Source organism: Rhinatrema bivittatum, chromosome 4 (genome assembly GCF_901001135.1).
Source record: "Rhinatrema bivittatum chromosome 4, aRhiBiv1.1, whole genome shotgun sequence".
NCBI lineage: Eukaryota > Metazoa > Chordata > Amphibia > Gymnophiona > Rhinatrematidae > Rhinatrema > Rhinatrema bivittatum.
In genome coordinates this window covers 466,945,832-466,969,304 of record NC_042618.1, presented here as the reverse complement: position 1 = coordinate 466,969,304, position 23,473 = coordinate 466,945,832, and the positions used below count along the sequence as shown (strand labels likewise).

Sequence of the window (23,473 nt, the reverse complement as noted above, 5' to 3'; positions counted from 1 at the left end):
GTGTGGAAACCCTGAAAATCTGACTGGATAGGTGTGGCTCATCTAGGCTACAGAGAAATGAGCAAGTTTAGGAAAATTGTAAGTTTGTTAATTTCCATATGTGGCAACTGAAATTTAATGTGTTGCATCACATAGTATAGTGATTCTCAATCAGAGGTACATGTACCCTGAGGCTACTTGGAAGCCCCTCGGGGGGGGGGGGGGGGGGACACACATATCCAGGCCACTGCTGCCACATGGGAGAGGAAATAATCATCTGCCCTTGCTGCAGTAAGATTGAACTTTGCTGCTCTTGATTATCCATTGCAGCATGAATCTGCACTCTCTTACACTCCCTACCTTCCTGTCCCTACATCCCCACTGCCACTTCCTTCCTTATGGGCTTCCTGCTTGGATAACAAGCCTGCCCAGGATGGGAGGGAGAGGGAGGCACAGCTGTCTCTGAGGTGCCTGCTGCCTCTCCCAAGGAGCACTGCTCCTGTGCTAGGAGAGGAGATTCAATTTTCCTCTCATCTTTTTATTCTATTTATCTATTTTAACTCCAGACTGCAGGTTTTACTCCTCTATCATCTGCTGGAGACAGAAATACTGAGGGACTGTAGATGGAACTTGTTATTTAGCAGTGTCTGAAAAGTTTTTATTCTCTGCCTCCATCAGCTGGTAGAGATGGAAAACCTCTCATGTGGACTGATCTGGGGTGAACAGGAATGGGGAGGTAAGAAGTGCTGAAAGGAGATGTGGACTGGGAGCAGAAGAAAAACAGAAGTGATGGGGCTGACAGGTGGGACAAGAGAACAAGCAGTAGAGATGTGCTTTTGTTTAAAACAAACATGTCTCCATTTCATTTCAAAAATAAAACAAAATGTTTCCATTTAGTTTTGCTTTCAATAAAACAGCAGGAACCAGCCACCAACTGTGGCCCCAGCCATGAAAAACACCAGCACCAACAACATTTTAAAGACAGAAGCTCCCCGCCTCCGGGCCTTCCCCCATCTCCCTCAGCCCAGGTATTTCTGTAGAACAAAACTGTGTTCGCTTCAGGGCCCCTGCTGCCATTTTTAAATACCAATCGAATGGGACAGCAGTCACGGGGGATCAGTGCTGCTCCATTTCAAATCTCTAGATCCCACGGACGGGATAAGAAGGACCGGGGGGGGGGGGGGGGGGGGGTGTCAAATACGGGAAGGCCCAGGGGACCTTAGTTTTTAAATTCTGATGGCGCTGGCACGGGACACTGGATCCTTCTCTCTTCAGTTTACTGGGGGTTGTTTCATTTCATTTCAAATACAGTATATAAAACAGAAACACACAAAAATAAAAGAATAAAAGTTTAAATGCAGACACTAAAGAGAAGGGCAGTGGGAGAGATGAGGAAAAACAAAAAAGGAATGGAAGCCTAGGAAGTCCAGTGAGATTGGGGGGGGGGGGGGGGGGGGGGGGCGGCAGGGTGTAAGAGCTAGAGAAAGGGAGATGGAGGACTGGGAGGTCTAGGGGTGAAGAATCAGGGAGAGCAAGAAACGAAGGCTGAGAGCCAGTGGTCAAAAGGGGAAAAAAATCCCCAAAAGGGACAGAGAAAGCCCAAGGGTGAGAAATGGGCAAGAGTTCAAGTGCTGGTAATGAAGGGAAAGCTGTGAATGACCAAAGAGGAAAAATGAGATTAAAGAAATATCTAGGAGGAATGCGAGGGAGAAATGCATGAAGGAGAGAGGAAAACCAAGAAAAGGTTTGACGAGATAAAAGATTTAATAAAATGCCACAGTACTGGAACAGGAAGTACTGGATTACTTTACATCCAACACTGTGTAAGCCTAAAATGCATTCTTTACTGTTTTTGGCATTTCATTTTGTACATGGGGAGAAATTGAGGTGGCTAGGGTAATGTCCACCTGTAATATTCCTCCTCTCCCGTATCTCGCTAAAGCAAACAATGTAAGTCTGGCACTTCACCCCCCTACCGCAGCTCGCTCCATTCCTCTCCCAAGCTTCAAACTGCTGCCAATTTGTCAGGAAGAGAAAGCACTGCAAGAAGTGTGCCCTGCAGCACCACCGCTCTGATGTCACTTCCTGTGATACCTGAACTCAATTCCACAGCACCTGCTGTGCGGGTACTTGCTATTTGAAAAACAGGACCAAATATCACACGGAAATGTAAATACTTGTTGCGAATTTTCAATTTTTTGCAATCGTGGAGGCATCTCGAACATCTGAAAGGAGTACAGCAGTCGTAAAAGGTTGAGAACCATGACAACAACTGGGGACTTACAATATACAACCCAGTCACAGAGTACACAGCGCCTGCAGTGACCATGTATTCCAGGTTATCCTTGGGAGGAACAAGAAACAGATCTATTCTGTGGTGGGTACTGGCGACCTGGACTGGCTGCTGATGGACCTTGGTCTGACCCAGCATGTCATTTCTTGTGTTCCTATATACAATTGTACCACATCAGCCCAAGAACATTCATAAGACTGTAGTCTAAGCATGAGTTTTACATTCTTACTTGCACCTAAAGGCACAACATGCTGAATAAAGGTGGTCTGGTTTCCTACACAGTGTTACTGGAGAAATTACTTACAAGAAAATTATTCCTTACCTGCTAATTTTCGTTCCTGTAGTACCATGGATCAGTCCAGACAGTGGGTTATGTCCCCAATCCAGCAGATGGAGTCAGCCAAAGCTTTGAGGGGGCGTCACCAGAAGTGCTACTACCCCCTCTGCAGGAGTTCAGTATCGAGAATATCCAAGCCCGAGTAAATCAAGAACCCCAACATTGGATCAAGTTTAATAAACGGCAAAAATCAGCCTTAAAACGTAGACAACAAAACCGTACCCTTCCCACCAACGGGTGGGGGGACGAAAGGTCAGCGTGTCAACCCCAAAACAGAACTGTGAAAAGAACAGAGACCCGAGTAATCGTGAGAGACAGCCGAGACTACCGTCCCGTATGAGAAAAACGGAGTCGAGCAGGAATAGGACCCTAAATGCGGTGGGCGTCTGGACTGATCCATGGTACTACAGGAACGAAAAGTAGCAGGTAAGGAATAATTTTCTTTTCCCTGTACGTACCTGGATCAGTCCAGACAGTGGGATGTACCCAAGCGTCCCTAAACCGGGTGGGGTCCTGCGAGACCCGCACGTAGAACCTGCTCACCAAAGTGTCCAAAGACCGAGGAAGCGAGGTGAAGACGATAGTGCCTGGAGAACGTATGTAACGATTTCCAGGTAGCTGCCCTACAGATTTCCTGAGAGGAGACCGAACGGGTCTCCGCCCAAGAGGCCGCCTGAGAGCGTGTAGAATGCGCGACAATACCTGGCGGGGGAGTCCGTCCCACCCCAATGTAGGAAGCGGCAATGCCAGCCTTCAACCATCTGGCAATGGTCGTCTTCGAGGCCTGAGCTCCCTTCCGAGGACCGGACCAGAGGACGAAGAGATGGTCAGAAGTCCGGAAATCATTCGTAGCCTCCAGATAGAGGTGCAGGGTGCGCTTGACGTCCAGAAGCCGGAGAGACCTCGGTTCCGAAGAGGAGAAGGAAGGAAGCTCCACCGTCTGATTCACATGGAACGCGGACACCACCTTCGGGAGAAAAGAGGGAACAGTGCGAATCGAAACCCCGGAGTCCGAGAACCGGAGGTAGGGTTCCCTGCACGACAGGGCCTGCAGCTCCGAGATGCGGCGAGCGGAGCAGATAGCCACCAGAAACACCGTCTTGAGAGTGAGATCCTTGATCGTCGCATTCCGCAGTGGTTCAAACGGAGGTCCCGACATGGCCCGTAGCACCAGGTTGAGACTCCAGGAGGGACAAGGATTCTGCACCGGAGGCCGCATGTGTTTGACCCCTTTGAGAAAACGGAGAACATCCGGGTGCTGCAGCCGGGAACCCCCGTCCCGCAAGAGCGAGCCAAGGGCGGCCACCTGAACCCGGAGCGAGTTGTATGCAAGACCCTTGTCCACCCCTGCCTGCAGGAACTGAAGAATCTGAGGAACCGAAGCCTCAGCTGGACTCGTGTCCAGTCCGGCACACCACAGCTCGAACACCTTCCAGACTCGCACATAGGCTACCGACGTCGAAGTCTTCCGAGAACGCAGCAGTGTTGAGACTACCGCCTCCTGGTAGCCCCGGCGCCGGAGGCGGCGCCTCTCAAAAGCCAGGCCGCAAGACAGAAGAGTTCTGCCTGGTCGAAAAATACCGGGCCTTGGTGAAGGAGGCGGGGGAGATGTCCTAGACGGATGGGTCCGTCGATCACCAGTTGAATAAGGTCCGCAAACCAAGGTCGTCTTGGCCACTCCGGGGCGACGAAGATCACCGGTCCCTGGTGGACCTCTACGCGGCGGATTAGTCTTCCCACCAGTGGCCACGGCGGGAACGCGTAAAGGAGCAGGTTGGTCGGCCACGGGAGTACGAGAGCGTCCACGCCCTCCGCTCCCCGCTCTCTCCGGCGGCTGAAGAACCGGGGAGCCTTGGCGTTTCGTGCGGACGCCATGAGGTCGAGGTGGGGGGATCCCCATCGCCGGACGAGCAGCTGCATCGCCTCGTCGGAGAGGGACCATTCCCCGGGGTCCAGGAACTGACGGCTGAGGTAATCGGCCTGTATGTTGTCCACGCCCGCGATGTGCGAGGCCGCCAGGCGGGCCAGATGCCGCTCCGCCCACTGCATCAGCCTCTCTGTTTCGAGTGCGACCTGCGGACTGCGGGTGCCGCCCTGCCGATTGATATAGGCCACCGTCGTCGCATTGTCCGATAAGATCCTTACCTCCCGGTTCTGGAGGAGAGGTAGGAAGTGTTGGAGCGCTAGTCTGACCGCTCTGGTCTCCAGTAGATTGATGGAGCACTTCGATTCCTCCGCGGACCACGTCCCTTGCGTGGCGCTGCGGTCGCAGACCGCTCCCCAGCCTACAAGACTGGCGTCGGTGGTTACCACGACCCAATTTGGAAGATCGAGAGACACGCCGCGGGCCAAATTCTCCGGATTCGTCCACCAGGTCAGACTGTTCCTGGCAAACAGCGGTAGTGGAAGGAGTGCCTGGTAGTCCTGCGAAAGCGGCTTCCAGCGGGATAGCAGCGCCCTCTGTAGAGGTCTGAGGTGCGCAAATGCCCAAGGGACCATATCGATGGTGGAACCCATCACCCCTAGGAGCTGCAGGTAGTCCCAGGAGGTGGGAACCGAAAACGCAGAAAACCGTTGTATGTGTTCCCGCAGGGCTTGCGCCTTGTCCTGGCGTAGAAAGACCGCGCCCAGACGGGTGTCGAAGGTCGCCCCCAGGAAATCCAAGCGCTGCGAGGGCACCAGGGAGCTCTTGGAAAAGTTCACCACCCATCCTAGGGACTGCAGAAACTCTATGACTCTGGCCACCGCCTGCTGTCCATGCCGAAAAGACTTCGCTCGGATGAGCCAATCGTCCAAATAAGGATGAACTAGGATCCCCTCCTTCCGCAAGGCAGCCGCTACCACCACCATGATCTTGGTGAAAGTGCGCGGAGCCGTTGCCAGTCCGAACGGGAGAGCCACAAACTGGAAATGTTGCCCCAGGATCTTGAACCGTAGCAGACAATGATGCTCCCGGCGAATGGGGATGTGGAGGTAGGCCTCCGTCAGGTCCAAGGAGGCCAGGAATTCCCCCCGATGCACCGCCGCGATCACGGACCGCAGCGTTTCCATGCGGAACCGAACCACCCGAAGTGATTTGTTGACTTCTTTCAAGTCTAGAATGGGCCGGTAGGAACCGTCCTTCTTCGGCACCACGAAGTAGATGGAATAATGGCCCGAGCCCACCTCTCCGAAGGGCACGGGCGCAATGGCGCCTATCTCCCAAAGTCTGTCCAGAGTCAACCGCACCGCCTGTCGCTTGGTGTCCGAGCCGCAAGGGGAGAAGATGAAGCGTCCCTTTGGAGCGCGGACAAACTCCAACGCGTAGCCTTGTCCGATGGTATCCAAGACCCACTGATCCGAGGTGATTCGCGCCCACTCCTCGTAGAAGAACGCCAGTCTCCCTCCGATCCTGGGGACTGCGGAGTGGGCGAGCTGAACATCATTGCGAGGACTTGGGCGGGGGTTGACCAGCTGCGGTGGCGGGGCGCGCGGGGCGGCGCCCGCGAAAGGAGCGAGACCAGGGCTGAGACCTGGAGGCAGAGGGCCTGGTTGACGGCGGTCTGTAGTTCCGGAAGCGCCGTTGTGCCCTGGCTCTGGTCCGCGAGGACGGAAAAGTCCTGGTGGAACGATACCTGTCCTCCGGCAGGCGATGGACCGCATTTTCCCCCAGCGTCTTGATGATCTGATCCAAATCCTCCCCGAACAGGAACTTGCCTCTAAAGGGCAGGGAGCCCAGGCTCGACTTGGAGGATGTGTCCGCCGCCCAGTTGCGGAGCCATAGAAGGCGCCGTGCCGCTACCACCGAGGCCATAGAGCGGGCGAGGACCCGAAACAGGTCATAGGAGGCATCAGCCCCATATGCAACCGCCGCTTCCAGTCTATCCGCCTGTGCGGCCTCCCCAGCCGGTAGGACCTGAGAGGTGAGCAGTTGTTGAACCCAGAGCAGGCTGGCCCGCTGGACCAGCGAGCTACACATCACCGCCCGCAATCCTACTGCGGAGACCTCGAAGACCCGCTTGAGGAAGACTTCCAACTTGCGATCTTGTGCGTCTCGTAAGGCCGCGCCCCCTGTCACAGGGATGGTTGTCCTCTTCGTGACAGCTGTCACCGCGGAGTCCACTTTGGGAACCTTGATGAGATCGAGAAAATCGTCCGGCAGAGGGTAGAGCCTCTCCATGGTCCGGCTGCCCTTGAAGGAAGCTTCCGGGGCATCCCACTCCCCGGTGAGAAGCTGGAGGAAAGAATCATGAATGGGAAAAGCCCGAGCCCTCGGCCTCCGGGCTGCCAAGACCGGATCCCCCTTCCTCGAGGAAGTGACCACCGCGGGCGCTACGGGCGCGGGAGGCTCCGGTGGTGGATCGAGGTCCAACTCCTTAATAACCTGTGGTAGGAGGTCCTCCAACTCTTCCTTCTGGAACAGCCGCAGCGTGTGCGGATCATCGCCTTCTGAAGTGGGGTCCCCTTGACCCGAGTCTGTCGGATCCGATCCAGGGGAAACAGGTCCTGTGCCCGCAGTCCCCGCGCTCCCCGGGAGCCTGGCGCGAGCGGGAGGGAGTGGGGCCCCCACACCCGCCGGAGCGGGGGGGGCCGGGGGAGACAGAGGGGCCCCCGCAGGTAGGGAGGGCCGCGGAAACTTGAGTGGAGGGGGTCCCGAGGGAGGCTCAAGGCTCTGTAGATATGCGGTGTGCAGCAACAGTATAAACTCTGGGGAAAACCCCTGTCTACCGGGGGGGGGCTCCGGGGGGGGGGCCCCCGGTGGGACCGTCTCCGGGTCCGATTCCGGGAGCAAATGTGGCGGGGACTCCCCCGCATCCCCGGTCCCAAACGCCGTCAGTTCCCCTTCAGGTGGTGCTGAGTGTAAAATGGCCGCCGTTCCCGCCGGGAATGGGGGAGGGGCCGGCCCCCGCCGCCCGGGCAGACCTGCTAAACGGGGGAAATCGATGAGGGGGCGCGAGGTGCCCTCCCCCCCGGGGAGACACCTCGCACAGATGCCCTCCCTCGAGATCCGCGAGCCCAGCTCACCGCAAGCAGAGCAGCGCTCTGGCCGCGGCATCGGGGCTGAGCAGGAAAAACAACGCCGGCAGAATAAACCACCCGGCAGAGCCTCGGGGGGGGGGCCGAGAACGGAAGCGCCGCTGCGGGAGGGGGCCCGGACGGCCTGCACAACCCGAAATGAAAAACAACGGCACCGCGGGGGGGCCTCCTGGCCGCACGACCCGCCGACGACGCTCTCCCTGCCTGCCTCTGCAGCCCACGAGGAGCCGCGAAAATGGCCGCGGGCAAAGGAGAGAAGCGCGGAGGGGCCGGTCCTAGAGGCCTCCGCGAGCCCCTCCGTCGAAAATCAGCTGCAAGCAAGGAAAAAAACAAAGGAAACAACACAACCCTCACTTACCCCGCTCGCAGGAGAGAAGAAGAAGAGAGAGCAAGACAGACACCGAGGGAAGCCACGCCTCCCAATTAGCCCTCTAACTTTTTTTTTTTTTTTTTTTTTTTTTTTTTAAATTGAAACAAACTTGATCCAAAGAGAAGAAGTAGGCAGAGAAAAAAAGCAAATCAGAGAAGAAATACAAGAACTGCCTGAGGTAATCGGGAGCAACCCGGATTCACTACTCGCATCTGCTGGAGTCAGAAGATACTGAACTCCTGCAGAGGGGGTAGTAGCACTTCTGGTGACGCCCCCTCAAAGCTTTGGCTGACTCCATCTGCTGGATTGGGGACATAACCCACTGTCTGGACTGATCCAGGTACGTACAGGGAACTGATAATTTCGTTTTCCTTAGTGTAGACAGATGGACTCAGGACCAGTGGGTTATGTGCTCTTCTGCTAGCAGATGGGAGATATTAGAGATGTGCATTCATTTATCATGAATTGAAATTGCCTAATTCATGATAAATTTCAACGAAATTGCCTAATTCGTCATGGGTCCCGAACCCCAAAACGGATTTTCCCCGAACTTCAGGGAAAAGGTGTGTTTCGGGTTTGTACGGGGGGGAGGGGGGAGGGGCACATTTTATTTTTTTAAATAAAAAAACTACCCCAAGCATTAAATTTTACTATAATACAACCCCACCCACCACCACCCCGATCCCTCCCCAAGACTTACTAACATTTATTTTATTTATTATTTATTAAAGGCTTTTATATACCGACTGTGACACAAATCAAATCAACTCTGTTTACACCGAACTAAGCAGTAACTATAAACCAACCACTCGACGAGACAATTTAAAAGGAGCATAAAGTTACATTATAACAAGGATGCCTTAACTGGGAGTAGAAAAAAAAGAGGGAGAACGAAGATAAATTACTATATTCCATAGAGTATGGGAGGGAGGCAAGGAGCCGACCTCATGATAACTTGTAAGCGTGATTTAGCATTTGTTTATTTACATAAGTGATGGAACAATTCTAAGTCAGGCTGTTGGGCTAGTGGCGGGGAAGGCTCGGCAGAACAGCCATGTCTTTAGTTTCTTTTTAAAAGTTAGTAGACAAGTTTCCTGCCTGAGGTCCAGAGGCATGGCGTTCCAGATGGAGGGACCTGTGATAGAGAACGTCCTGTCTCTGATGTTTGAATGGTGTACAGTTTTGACTGGAGGAACATGTAAGGATCCCTTGTAGGCATCCCTTAAGGGTCTGGCCGTCGAGTGCAATTTGAGAGGGTGTAGCAGATCAAGAGGGGTCTGATGGTGAATATTTTTGTGGATAATTGTGAGTGATTTATGGAGAATCCTGAAGTTTACTGGGAGCCAGTGAAGATCTTTTAGAATGGGAGAGATATGTGCTCTCCGATTGGTATTCGTCAAAATTCTCGCCGCTGCGTTTTGGAGCAACTGGAGGGGTTTTATGGTAGAAGCCGGGAGACCTTGCAAGATGGAATTGCAGTAGTCGATCTTGGAGAACAGAATGGATTGGAGGACAGATCTGAAATCGTAATGGAATAGGAGTGGTTTAGTACTTGTAGCTTGTAAAAGCACTCCTTTGTAGTGTGTTTTACAAATTGCTTTAGGTTCAAGTGACTATCAATTATGACTCCAAGATCTCTAGAGTGGGATATTTCTATGTTAGAATGTAGTTGGTGATGGAAGGGACTGCCTTCTGGGGTGATTAGCAATAGTTCTGTCTTGGAAGTGTTGAGCACCAGGTTGAGGCTTGAAAGGTGATGGTTGATCATTTGCAGATGAGAGTTCCATAACTTGAGTGTTGAGTCCAGTGAATTGGATATGGGGATTAAAATTTGAACATCATCTGCATATATATAGAACTTAAGTTTTAGATTAGAGAGTAAATGGCAGAGAGGGAGTATGTAGATGTTAAACAGGGTGGGCGATAAGGAGGAGCCCTGGAAGACTCCGAATGGGGCGTTAGTGTGAGAGGATTCCTTGTTATTAATTTTAACCTTATAGCCTCTATTGCTAAGGAAGGAGTCGAACCATCTGAGAGCTGATCCTGCAATTCCTATATCTGATAGCCGGTTTAGAAGGGTATTATGATTTACAGTATCGAAAGCTGCAGAGATGTCGAGAAGGGCTAGGAGGAACGATTGTCCTTTACCAAAGCCAATGTATATTTGATCAAGGAGTGAGATGAGGAGGGTTTCGGTATTATGTTCTTTTCGGAAACCGTATTGTGACGGGTGTAGGATATTATGGTCTTCTAGGTAATTTGAAAGTTGTTTATTTACGATTTTCTCCATGATCTTAGCTACAAACGAGAGGTTTGAAATGGGACGGTAGTTATTGAGGTCATCCGGGTCCAGGTTCGGTTTTTTTGAGTTTGGGTTTGAGGGTAGCCGATTTGAGAGCATCTGGGAATATTCCATGTGAGAGGGAACAATTGATAATATCAGCTAGATATTTGGAGATGTATTCTGGTATGAGAATCAGAAATTTGGAAGGTATTTGGTCCAGAGGGTGTGTCGAAGGTTTCATTCTTTTTATCAGATTTTCCACCTCTAAAGTGTGAGTAGGATCAAAGGATTCTAAGCTTATGTCTGTGTTCGGTAGGTGGAGGATATCTGGAAGCAGTGAATTTGAGCTGGTAGTTAATCTAGCCAGGGTGTTGGAGATTTTGTTCTGAAAGAATAAAGCCAGATCGTTGGCCTTCGATTGGGCTGTATCGTCTGGGATGGTAGGGGGAGCAGATCTGGTGAGTTCCGATACGTACGAGAAAAGAGCCTTCGCGTCAAACATCATATCGTGGATACGGTGGGCATAGAAATCTCTTTTTGTTCGAAGTGTTGCCATTCTGTATTGGTGGAGGGAGTGTAGATGGAAAGTCTGCTGTATTTCCTGACTTCATTGGCAACCTATTTCATCACCCTGTGCTTTACCGGAAAAAGCCAACACCCCAGAGACAGTACCTGATTGGACTAAAAAGTAACGATCATAATTGGATATTGGAAGTAGATAACACACCCAGGATGCGCATCAACACATTACTATTGGACAATGAAAAAGTTTAAAAGTTTCGGACAGAGAGCTCCGCATCTGAGAAGCAAGCTGAATACCCAGTTGTCACAGATCTGCGTCTCCAGGGAACAACGACTTCCTCTTTTTCCTTGTTCCTCTTTTCATATTGCCTTTGTCTTTCTATCAAATAAACCTGTCTTTTAGATCACAAAGCTGTCTGAAGTTGCTTTCCTGAATTCCCGCTGAAAAACATTTGGTGGAGAGAATGCGGGCATGCACATCTCATCGCCAGCATCGAAGGAAGTGAGGGTGCCGTCGACGATCGGGAGTGGGGACCCATCCTGAAGCACCCAGAACTTTTTTGAGATTTTTGAGATTTGAAGCACTTCAGAAACCACGAAGAAAAGCATTTCAAGAAGTGGAAGTAAGTTTCACTCTCACAAATACACTGTTCAGGAGTTTTTATTCTTTCCTAGACCTCAGCGCGCACTGCTGTCTGGCAGTACCTTGGTACAGTACCAATCGGTAAGTCCAAGCTGAATACTTCGACATACCACCTGGGGCTTTTGCCGGGAACCCCCTTGGGAACACGTACCGGGACGGAGTTGGAACTAGTCAGGTGGACCCCAAAGTGCGGGAAGACTTACCGCGAGAAATAAGAAGCCTTCAGATCGAGCATTCCATGGAAGACATACTTGGAGCTGTCTGGAAAGGTAAGTAAGTAAACTTGTCTTATACGAGTGAGTCATAGGTTTTCCGTTCGTGCACTAATAAGTTCGAAAACAGTTGGCGGATTTGATCGCTGCCTCTGGCCCGTTGTCCCCGGTTGTTTCGGCGGTGCCGCCCCGGGAGCTTGTGGATTCCGGTAACCCGGGCAAACGGAAAGGAGTAGATAGGCCGTAGTACCGTTGTCTGCAAAATATCGCTCCCCTCCAGCTGTGAATACCTTCGCGTTTGAAGAAGTACAGCACACCGTATATTGGAAACGGATTCGATGAGCCAGCATACTGAGCGGTGAGAATTGCGGTACGGTGAAAACTACAATTAAGGTAAGGTTGAACCACCCTAGGTCCATGCCGGGAACCGGACCAAGGCACACCTCTGAGGGATGCTGGAAATCACCTCAAGAATTCTCAGCTGGGGGAGGGACCCTTAGGTTTCACCGCAGGAGAGCGGGGCTCGATCTTCTTTAAGGTAAATTTTCTTTTTCTTCTTTGCTGTAATTCTTAACACTATTCTATAGTGTGTGGGATAGTGGCCGCATCTGATAGGAGACGGCGAGATACTGAACAGCTGGAGGTTACTGCAGGGGTATATCTAGAGTGATGTCAGCTTTGAAATCTGACTCAGTCTCCCATCTGCTAGCAGAAGAGCACATAACCCACTGGTCCTGAGTCCATCTGGCTACATGCTAGGAAATATTGGTTTGGCTACAAACTGCACTATAAAGGAAACGTATAAACGTGAAAAGGTTATCCTTCAACAAAAAGATAAGCCAAAAGGCAGTGAAAGACTCACCTGTGCTTCCGATGCTTTGCTTCAGCTTCTGAAACGTGCGTAGCAGCCAGTGCTATCCTGCAGGCGCTCTCATTTTCAATGTCGGAATTGACTGGGGAGGGCCCTATTTTATTTTGATCATTTTTCACCGAGTGCTCCTTTTCTCGACTAAAAATTAAAAAATAAAAAGGGTCAAAACAGGGCATTTTTATGTAACTTATTTTCGGCCAACAATGGAAAGTTGACTTTTAACAATCATGTGCTCCAGCATATATCAAGCACTGAAAACTACTTGCCTATTTTTACCACAAAATATGTGCCACCTTACATACCCTAGTATACTTTTCCCACTGTTCATACTATTAATGCTTTACAACCAATGTGGCAGGGCCCAGTTTTAGCATGGCGGGAGAGGCAGATTAGACGCTTACGAGAACACAAACCGCTAACCTCTTTCAGGAGCAGAAAAAGAAGTGGAGGGCTCAAGGTTTATTTGCCAGCTGACTTACAAAAACATCCAGCACTGCTGCTTTATAGAAAAGGATACTTTATAGAAAACAATTAAGCTGTATTGTGCATGAATCAGTGATTATACCAATATGGCAGAGCAGGCATTCACAAGGTCAGTCTGAGGGATATATATACCTCTGGTTTTCAGGATAATGAGCTACGCAAATTAGTCTTGTTCACAGACCCTATGTATGTGAATATAGTACATTTGATGAACAGTTACTGGGGGTATCTTGAAAGCCAGACCTTGAGTGAAGAAACCCTGCTTTAGAGTAAAATCTTGTTCCAAATTCTCATCAAATCTGCAGGTTTCTGAAAACATTTCTGATCTAGTTCCTGTGGCACAGAAGTGTTCATCAAATCAGAAAAAAAAGGTGCAACTTTCAGGCTTGTAGAATATGTGCATCTGAGAGATGGCAGAGAGGCACCCAATACCTGGCAATCTCTTCTTTTAAGAGCCGATATTCTATCTTCTTATCTTCCGGTAAAGCCTCAGGGGTTCTCATGGGATCATTTTCTTTTTCAGATTTTGGAGGCACTTTTGGTTTTGAAGCCTGCTTTAAAAACAAAATCAAATCAAAGTGAAACCAGTTCTTTTTGCCACTAGGTAAAAATGTTTAGAAAACACAAATAGTGTTCAAGTGGGTATTAGGGGCAAGCTTGTAGAAGTCATTTCGATGGATCATGCAAAGGGTTAATTTAGTCCCTTATGAGAGAAAAATACTGTCACAGTTATGATTTCTTTATAATGAGTAACAGTTATTAATTAGCATCTAGCTTTGTGCTTTGGTTTCACTAAGAAACATACTATGTTACAGCTCTCACTTCACAGCCCCTCCCCCAACCCCCTTTTCCCCTTATCATACAAGATGGTGGAATATGTTTTATTTTTTTATTTATTTTTAGTTTTTATATACCGATTTTCCTACATTAGATGCAAATCAAACCGGTTTACAATGAACAAAAAACTTGCCTGTAAGGCATTACATGGAACCATGAACGTCTATTAAACCTTAAGTAACATAGTCAGAGAAAAGAATAACCAAGTAAACAATTTGAAATTACATAGTAATCAAGGTAAACAAAAAACAAATTGAATTACATAGTAATAAAGGACACAAGTAATAAATGTCAACAAATGATCGATCCAAATAAAATGTGCTTGTACTTGGATCAATTAGAAAAGAGGAAATAAGATGATGTGCAGAAAAGGAGTGGTGAATAGCGAAAAAGTAAAATAAAATAAAGAATAAAAGGAAAAGTCAAAGAGTGTCTGAGGGTCTCTTCAAAGGGGACCTGAGTAAGAAAGAGCAGAAATGAGAGAGAAAGAAAAACAAACCAAACTATATTATTGAAAGAAATGAACAGGGATGTGTTGCAAAAGATGGAGAGAAAGCTTTAAGCTAAAAAGAGGGTTCAGGAACGCAAGCTTGAATAACCAAGTTTTTAATTTTTTCTTAAAGGAGATTGGGCATGGGTCCTGTCGGAGGTCTGGAGGGAGATTGTTCCAATGAGTGGGGCCTGCGGTAGAAAAGGCCCTTTTTCTTAGAGATGTTTTAGCTTGAGGGATAAAGAGAGTGCCTAGGTACGCTCTTCTCATCGGTCTGGTGGAATAATTAGGGCGAACCTGGAAAGTGAGATCAATTGGGGCAAGGTTGTGTAGGTTTTTGTGCATAATGGTTAACACTTTCTAAAGGATTCTATATTTGATAGGGAGCCAGTGGAGGTTGTAAAGGATGGGTGTGATGTGATCCCTCTTTTTTGTATTCATCAAAATCCTGGCGGCTGAGTTCTGTAACATCTGTAGTGGCTTTATGGTTACAGCTGGGAGCCCAAGCAACAAAGAGTTACAGAAGTCAATTTTGGTGAGTATGATTGTTTGAAGAACCAAACGGAAATCGTAGAAGTGTAGTAGGGGTTTAAGCTTTTTAAGAACTTGTAATTTGAAGAAGCATTCTTTTGTCGTATTGTTGACAAACCTTTTAAAGTTCAACTGGTTGTCCAAGAGGGAGCCTAGATCTCTTACGTAAGAAGAATTTTTGAAATTGTCAGGCATTGTTGAAGAGAGGGTAGAAGAGAGTGATTATCGACCTGATGTTGATCATCTGGGTGAAAGGTTGTTTCTCTAGTAAGGAGGTTCTCATCATGAGATATGATTAGGAATTCCGTCTTGTCTTTGTTGATGACTAGGTTAAGCTTAAAGAGGAGAGAACTGATTTCCTGGAAGCAACTGTCCCAAAAAGTGAGGGATTTTTGTAATGACTCCTTGATGGGGATGAGAATTTGGATATCATCCGCGTATATGTAATGCTTGATTTTCAGCTTGGTGAGGAGGCGGCAGAGAGGAAGTAGATAAATGTTAAAGAGGGTTGGTGAAAGGGCAAAACCTTGTGGAACACCCAAGTTGGATCTAATTGTTTTAAAGTTTTAAAGGAGAGAATGTACATAATAATGGAGTCTAAGTTGTACTTAAGACGGCACATAGCTTGTTGGAAAGATAACACACAGAACTGCTTCTATGCATATACAATGCTGTATTCATCAAAATATTTCTGGGCTGTCACTAACCCCCCATCGCTTTCCCTCCCCCTCCCTTCTACTCTAGTACGTTGAACACTTTAAGGTCACATGTATGCACACAAAAAACGGAGACAGGTCTTAAAAGTATAAGATCACCACTTACATAAAACTAGCAGATTAAGAGTTAAATCTTGACCTTGACTGGCTGCATCAGTCAGGCTCAGCATAAGAAGTGAAAACACCTGGCATATACTCAGATTAGTTTTGGTAAAACAAATCTATTAAGAAGCAGATTACAGACATAATATAGGTCCTTTTTATAGTGATTTAACAATAGTGTTTTGCTTATCCGAGACAATAGTTATTTTACATTGACACTGGTGATACATATGCTGATTTTTGGTTAGGTTTGGAGAAAAATGTTAGAGCAAGGAATTTCATACATGAGAGAGAATATCTGGACAATATGGCGACTAGAAGCAGTGAATAAAGACAAGAAGTCTACCATTTTCAGAGTGGTCCTGAGACATACACAGTCAGTTTTTATCATCAGTTGCTTGGCAACAGTTCAGGAAATTTGGTAGCAGATACCCACAATTATGTCCAAAACACAGGCATAACCCCCGCACACAGTAGAACCTATAAATTCCTGCTAAGAGCTACAGATAAGCAAGACCATCTTGTAAAGAGCCAATTGATTGGTTTAAGCTAAATACCTACAGTACCTGAATGTATCTCACCTTGAGCTACCAATGAAAAGCTGTGAGCTAAATCTAAACAATCAAAAGAAAAATAGTGTGATCATTTTTGGTAAAATCGAAGAGACTGGAAGAAATGGAACCTGAGGGAAAATGAGAAAGGATCTCTATACGTCAAAGCTCACAAATCAGAGATCAGTCAGGCAGAATAAATAGCAACCTGAAAAATCATTTCAGAGAGAGATCTCTTAGAGAAGCTCTCTTAAGAGGTTTGAATGGTGGACCTAATAAAACTCAAGGACTAGAGGTGTCAAAAAAAAAAAAAAGGGAGGGAGGGAGCCACACAACCTCTGAGAGGAATGAGATACATCCTGATAGATAGTGATGGAAACTCCTTGGACTCTGTCCCTATATCATGTACTAGCTGCAACTTGCATCTTTAAAGAGATTAAAACCAGACCTTTATCCAACCCTCTCTGGAGGAAGGTCAGTATGTTAGAAATATCTGAATGACAAGTGAAACAGATCATTCCTTGCAGCATGTCTCAATACATGCCAAACATTAACATAAGCCAGCAAAGTGGTATTCTTGTAGATTTTCAATACAAATTGAAACTACAGAGGAGAAGTGCCCTTTTCTGTGTAACTGAGATCTCAAGAGCAAGGCCCTAAGATAAATGAAACTGGATCCTCTATTAAAAATCAGACAATATTAAGAATCCTCAACCCTTGAGAAAGTACACAGAGAATCAACCTGAAACTTACTAGGGCCACATACCATGGTCTTCTTGGCCAATCTGGAGATACTAAACTTACCAGTGAAGTGATACTCTCTACTCTTCTCAACAGCCAGAGAGAAAATACATATAAAAGTTTCCCCCCTGGCAAAGTCTGGACTAGGGCATCTATTCCTTTGTAGCTATACTCCTTGATGAACTGAAGGGGACCTTTCACATTTTTGCAAGTCATTATAAGATCCAAGCGAGGAAGACTCCATCGATTTATTATCTTCTGGAAAGCTTCCTGGTTAAGTTCCCATTCTCCAGTGTCTAATCTGTTTTTGCTAAGAAAACTGTCCTTAACATTGGCCAGTCCCAAAATGTGAGATACCGAGATTTATAGTAGATTCTGTTCCATCCACCCAAATAGGGCACTTGATTCCTTGGCCACCCCTTGGCTTCGGGTACCTCCCTAGTTGATGTAAGCCACCTTCGTAGCATTATCAGAAGAGACTCATATTGTCTTTCCCTTCATCACTGGCAGGAAGTCAAGCAATGCTAATTGGATAGCTCTGGTTTTCAACCTACTGGTGGAAAACACAAGGAATCCTCCGGTCTACAAAATCTCTGGACTATTTGATCCTGATAGCAGACCCTCCTATCAGGCTTGCATCTGTTATTAACACCCAGGAAGGAAGTTCCAAACTCATTCCCTTGGGTAAGAGTAACTGAATTGACCACCACAAGAGGATTCACTTTACCAACCTTGAAAGGAAAAGACAGCCTTCATAATCTTGTTTGTGAGAACATCATTGAGAAACAGAGAAAACTGCAGAGAGCACACAAACTCTGGCACACAGCACAAGATCCAAGGTGGCTGCCATGGTCCCTAATAGTTGCAGATAATCCCATAAGCTCTGGATGCTGCTAGAGAAACCAATTTCAGCACCTGGAGGATGATTTTGGATATTTCCCTGCCCCCCCCCCCCCGAGTCAGAAAAACTTGACTTGCCTTAGAATCAAAGAGAGTTCCTAGATAGTCCAGAGATAGAAAAAGCTGTTAACATCATCTTGAGTAAAGTTAATTACCCAGCCCATGTTTTCTAAAACTTGTACTACCCTTTTGGAAGCCATGAGGCTCTTCTGGCAGGACTTGGTTCTGATTAACCAACCATCCAAATAAGGGTGGATCAAAATCCCCTCCTTTTTCAAGAAAACTGCCATGACTACCATTACCTTGGTAAATGTTCTTGGTTACATCAAGACCAAAAGGGAACACTCTGAATTGAAATGCTTCTTCAAAATCTCTGATGCCTTCCCAGCCAGAAATATGGAAATAAGCATAAGATCTAGAGAGTAGAAAAACTATTCCTTCTGTTCCACCATTAAGACTGATCGAAGGGTCTCCATTCAAAACAGGAGAAGCAAAGACTGTTGTTCCCTCCCTTGAGATTGAGAATGGGTCTGAAGAATCCGTAGTTCTTTGGAATCATGAAGTAAATGGAATATCAACTGTGACTCTGGGATTCAAGTGGAACAGGACAGACTACTTGCAGGAGCTAAAGCTTACCGAAAAAAGCCTTACCCACTGCTTTTGTGACTGGCAATATGCATGGTAAACCATAAAAGCACAGGAAACTAGAATAGCAAATTCTAGTTTGGAATTATATCCGAAACTCACTGACTGGAAGTTATTTCCTGGACTCTAAACTGACCACAGTTAAAACCTTATTCTCTGGAAATCTTTTGTGATTTCACTTCATCAAGTTTCTCGCCCAGCTTGTTTATATCTAACAATTTTGCTTTAAAAGGGAAGTTTACTCAGATGGACTTTGCATGACGCATCAGCCGACCAATGCTGAAGTCACAAGAGTCTCCTGGCAGCCACAGAAGATGCAGCAGACCATTAAGAAATTCTGGCACATTCTCAGGTTTAAAAATCAACAAGGATAAAATCGGAAGCGATAGACGTTACGGGGCAGATATGTGCGACCTGGCCCGGCGCTTTCCCACTTAAATGGGTTACCTCTACAATGAAGTACCTGGGTATCCACATACCACTAGATATAAGCAACATATATACAGTGAACTTCCAATCGTTACTAGCCAAGACAAAGCAGAAATTACAAGATTGTCTGTCATAGAAAACAAACAGCACATCACCCTCTTAACACCATCCACACAGTAAAGCAGCAGAGGTGGACAGGACTGGGTTGTGAAGATCAAGGTAATGCTGGATCATGCAAAGCAGACAGACAGACATGGAGGAAAAACCCGTTCCAGTCTGCCTCGGACTTGGAACTGGGAAGAAGATTTACCTTTCAGCAGCCAACGATCTTAAGAACAAAAGCACACATAACTGAGCGGCTCAGCAAGAAGAAAAGTGAATGTCCTCAAGTGGCCCAATCCGACATCCAATATAAAAGCTGTGACAAAACTTGTAGACTGCAGTCCACAAACTATTCCCAGCCAATATAAAAGAGGTGGCAAAAACTGCACTATCCCACTGTAAAGAGTTGGTAGAAACTTATCCTAAACAACTCAGGGAAGTTATTGCAGCAAGCACTGAATTAAGGGATGTGAAGACTTGTACAAATGAAACTTTTTGGTTTCCTTTTCTTAATTGCTTTTGGATTATAATTGTTCTCTCACGATGAAAGTATTCAGCAGGGGTCGTGAGGCCTTTTTTTAGTCGCACAGCACAGACTAAAGCTGAGCAGAAACTCCCAGCTGCCGCCACTACTAATACATTAGGAAGGCAGCGACGGGATTGCGATTCTCCAGCTGGCACTGGCAGGAGTTAAGTATAATAAAATGTCATCTCCTGCTGCCGCAGGGCCAGTCTCGCAGCTCTTACCTGCAAGACTGGCCTGGCAGCAACAGGAGATAACATTTCATTAATGCGACTCCTGCTGCCTCCCACCCCATGATCTGTCAGGCCACCACAGCAGAGAGAGAATGAATCAGGCTGGTGGCTGAAGACATTGGCAGGCCATTATGGAGCCCATCGGCCAAAGATAGAGGAAGGAGCCAGCAACCACCAGTGGATCCCATCTCGCTGGCGGCAGAAGAGGCCCAGGCCCTGATTGTGTGTGACTGCATGTAAGAGAGAGAATGTGCATGTGTGTGATTACATGTTGGGGGGGCGGGGGGGAAGAGACAGAGAGTACGGGAGTGTGTGTATGTGAGAGAGAAAGGAGAAAGTTTGTGTTCACCCTCAGCCACCCCATCTAAGTTTTTTTGAATGTAAAGTTTTTATTGACCCACATAAATCAACAGGTAAATACAAGAAAACATTGAGACAATCTCAGGGTGACTGGAAATCAAAAGTGCCTAGGTATGAAAAGCAGGATTTTGATTTTTTTTTTTTTTTTTTTTTAATTAATGGGTGTTTGTGTGTTTTGAAATATTTTATTGGTGCTTGGAAATTGTAAGAAAAATGTGTATGAGTTTTAGTTATTGGATGCTATTCTGTCTGCTGTTTTGAAATATTTATTCTTTTTATTGGTATGGTTTTACTAGTCTGATGTTTTATATTTATTTTGTTTTATGAGGCATGGTAATGTTTGTTTTTCCATAGTTGCACTTCACACACAGTTGGCTTGCTGCACTTTCCAGTTTAGTTTTTGGTTGAATATTTCTGTTTATACTTTTTATATGGACATTTCTATTCTGTATTTGCTGAGGTTCTGCATGTGTGACTGAGGTGGGCTATTCTGCGAGCTAGTATGTGGTTTGTGTTGGAATCTATAGCATCCTGGCCTGTTCTGTTTTCCTAATGAGGGGTGTATTGGCAAGAGACTCTTCTTTTTATAATTTTGTTTAAGTGAGGAAAAAATATTTCCAATCATATTTTTACAGAACTTGAATATTTTAACTGAAAAGTAATGTCAATTAAATTAATATTCAAGAGTTGTGTGAAAGGAATCTGGCAGATCAGGATGTCGACCAGCTTGTGGCACCCGACGACCAACGATACCTACCTCCAATTTAAATCTTGGCACACCAAAAATGATGCCGTAACTCCTACTCTAAAAAATACAGATCAAAATGCATTAAATAGCAGAATGTGATGTGATGACTTACAAGACACTGCAAATGCCCCAAAACAGCCTGTGTCTGGTTCCCTTTCTTCCTTACCTCTACACTCCTCCTTGCTTCTTTGATCATGAATTCCAATCCACCAAAAACACTCATGTTTGAGTTGGACGGCTCCCCGTCTGATTCACTATCATCTGAAGCATTGAGTGTCACAACAACAGATTTGTGCTTTGGAAGCTGCAGATACAAATATGTAAATAGTTATTTCATTTGCTGTGCAAAAAATAAATCAAATGCAGTAAAGCAACTTTCAGACAATAAAAGGATAGAATTTTTGTGTAAAGAAAAATAAGGAAATAAAAACAGCCCAAGAATATTTGCATAGGTTTGATGGGGAGCGTAGCTCAAAAGTGATCAGATCCTATATGTGTGGATGGTGAGACCCTGCTGCCGATTGATGGGCAGCAGCTGAAGTAGCTCTAAGACACAGCCTGCTCTACAGACATGGAAATGCTGCAGTATAGAAAAGTTGCTTACCTGTAATAGGTGTTCTCCATGAACAGCAGAACGAATCAGCGACACAAGTGGGCGACATCACCCAACAATGTCGACATGGGCGGGGAGGGGAACTCTCAGATGGCTCTTACTGGCTAAAACCCTTTTCCGCGCTGCTACTCAAGCCACTTCAGCTTCAACATTAGGGTGGTGGGTGAGATTGTGTGGCCGATTTATTCTGCTGTTCATGAAGAACACATTTAAAAAAAAAAATTCTTTTACACTCAACTTACAATTAAGCTCTGGAAGTCGTTACCAGTGGATGTAGTTAAGGCATTTAATGTAGCTGGGTTTAAAAAAAGGTTTGGATAAGTTCCTGGAGGAGAAGTCCATAAACTGCTATTAATCAATAGGGAATAGCCACTGCTTATTACCAGCATCAGTAGCATGGGATCTATTTAATGTTTGGGTACTTGCTAGGTACTTGTGACCTGGATTGGCCACTGCTGGAGGCAGGATACTGGGCATCATGGACCTTGGTCTGACCCAGTATGGCATAATCTTATGTTTTATGAAAATGTGAGCAGACTTCCAAGTGACTCTTTTATAAATGTCTAGAATGGTATATGGGATGCTGAGGCTGCAGTATTTCTTATTTGGTGAGCTGTTATATTTTGCAAAAGCAGAATACCAGACTTTGGAGTAGCAAATGGACTGAGATAGCAGAGAAGAAATACCTCCTGTACCTAAACGTAATCCACTTTGCAGGGTCTGAAAAGCAAAATATAAATAAAATTTAAAAAAACCCCAACCCTTTAACTGGGAGTCCTGGCTTGTTATAGAAAACAATTAGAGGGGACTTTCTAGAGGATTCTGTACCATCCAAGTAGAAAAAAAAGTGATGCTCTTTTACAGTTTATATTATGAAATCTTTTTTCTACTATTGATGAATGAGAAAAATATGGATAGGAAGATTGATTCAAATGAAATTGTGATACTAATTATCCAAAATTCTTTCCTAATGTATTAGTATTTTATTATAGAAAATGTGCGTGGGTGGAAAGTCACTAGGGCTAGGAGCTCATTGACATGTCGATATTAAGAATATAAAAACAGCCATGCTGGGTCAGACTGAGGGTTCATCAAGCCCAGTATCCTCTTTCCAACAGTGACCAATCCAGCTCACAAATACCTGGCAAATACCCAAACATTAAATAGATTCCATGCTTCTATCACGCAGCGATAAGCAGTGGATATTCCCTAAGTCTACTTGGTTAATAACAGTTTATGGACTTCTCTTCCAGGAATTTGTCCAAATGTTTTTTAAATCCAGCCTTAACCACTTAACTGCCTTATCCACATTCTCTAGAAATTAATTCCAGAGCTTAATAGTGCATTGAGTGAAATAATTTTCTCAGATTTGTTTTGAATGTGCTACTTGCAATCTTCATGCAGTGTACCCTAGTCTTTGTATTTTCTGAAAGAGTAAATAACCTATTTACATTTATCCATTCCACTCCATTTTATAGACCTCTATCATACCCTCTCGGCATCTCTTCTCCAAGCTTAACAGCCCTAACACCTTTAGCTCTTCCATCCACTTTATCATTTTGATTACCATTCTTTTAACTTTTTCCAATATAACTTATCTTTTCTGAGATGCAGTAACCAGTATTACACATAGCACTCCAGGTGTGGCCTTACCATGGAGCGATATAATGGCATTATGACATTCTCAGTTTTATTCTCCATTTCTCTGGCCGTCACCGGCATGCTCAGCTTCCTGCACCTGCTGCCTTTCAGCTGCTTAAGCAGCAATGTCCACGCCAGGAACCAGCTACTGGACCAAGGCACACCTCTGAGGGATCACAGAAATCGCCTCAGGAATTCTCAACTGCGGGAGGGACCTTTATGTATCACCGCAGGAGAGCGGGGCTCGATCTTTCTCCAATTTAAATGTAGAGTTTCTTCTTCCAAAAAGTATAACGATCCC

General features: G+C 46.3%; 1 protein-coding gene across 1 annotated transcript in view; it reads right to left on the bottom strand.

The window, feature by feature from the left end:
* The window catches only part of ZFC3H1 (zinc finger C3H1-type containing), a 220,457-nt gene that overhangs the window by 140,999 nt on the left and 55,985 nt on the right, over positions 1-23,473 (bottom strand). The window contains 3 exon segments of the mRNA XM_029597179.1: positions 12,519-12,665; positions 13,443-13,564; positions 21,085-21,222. Of these exon segments, the coding sequence (XP_029453039.1) occupies positions 12,519-12,665; positions 13,443-13,564; positions 21,085-21,222 (407 nt within the window).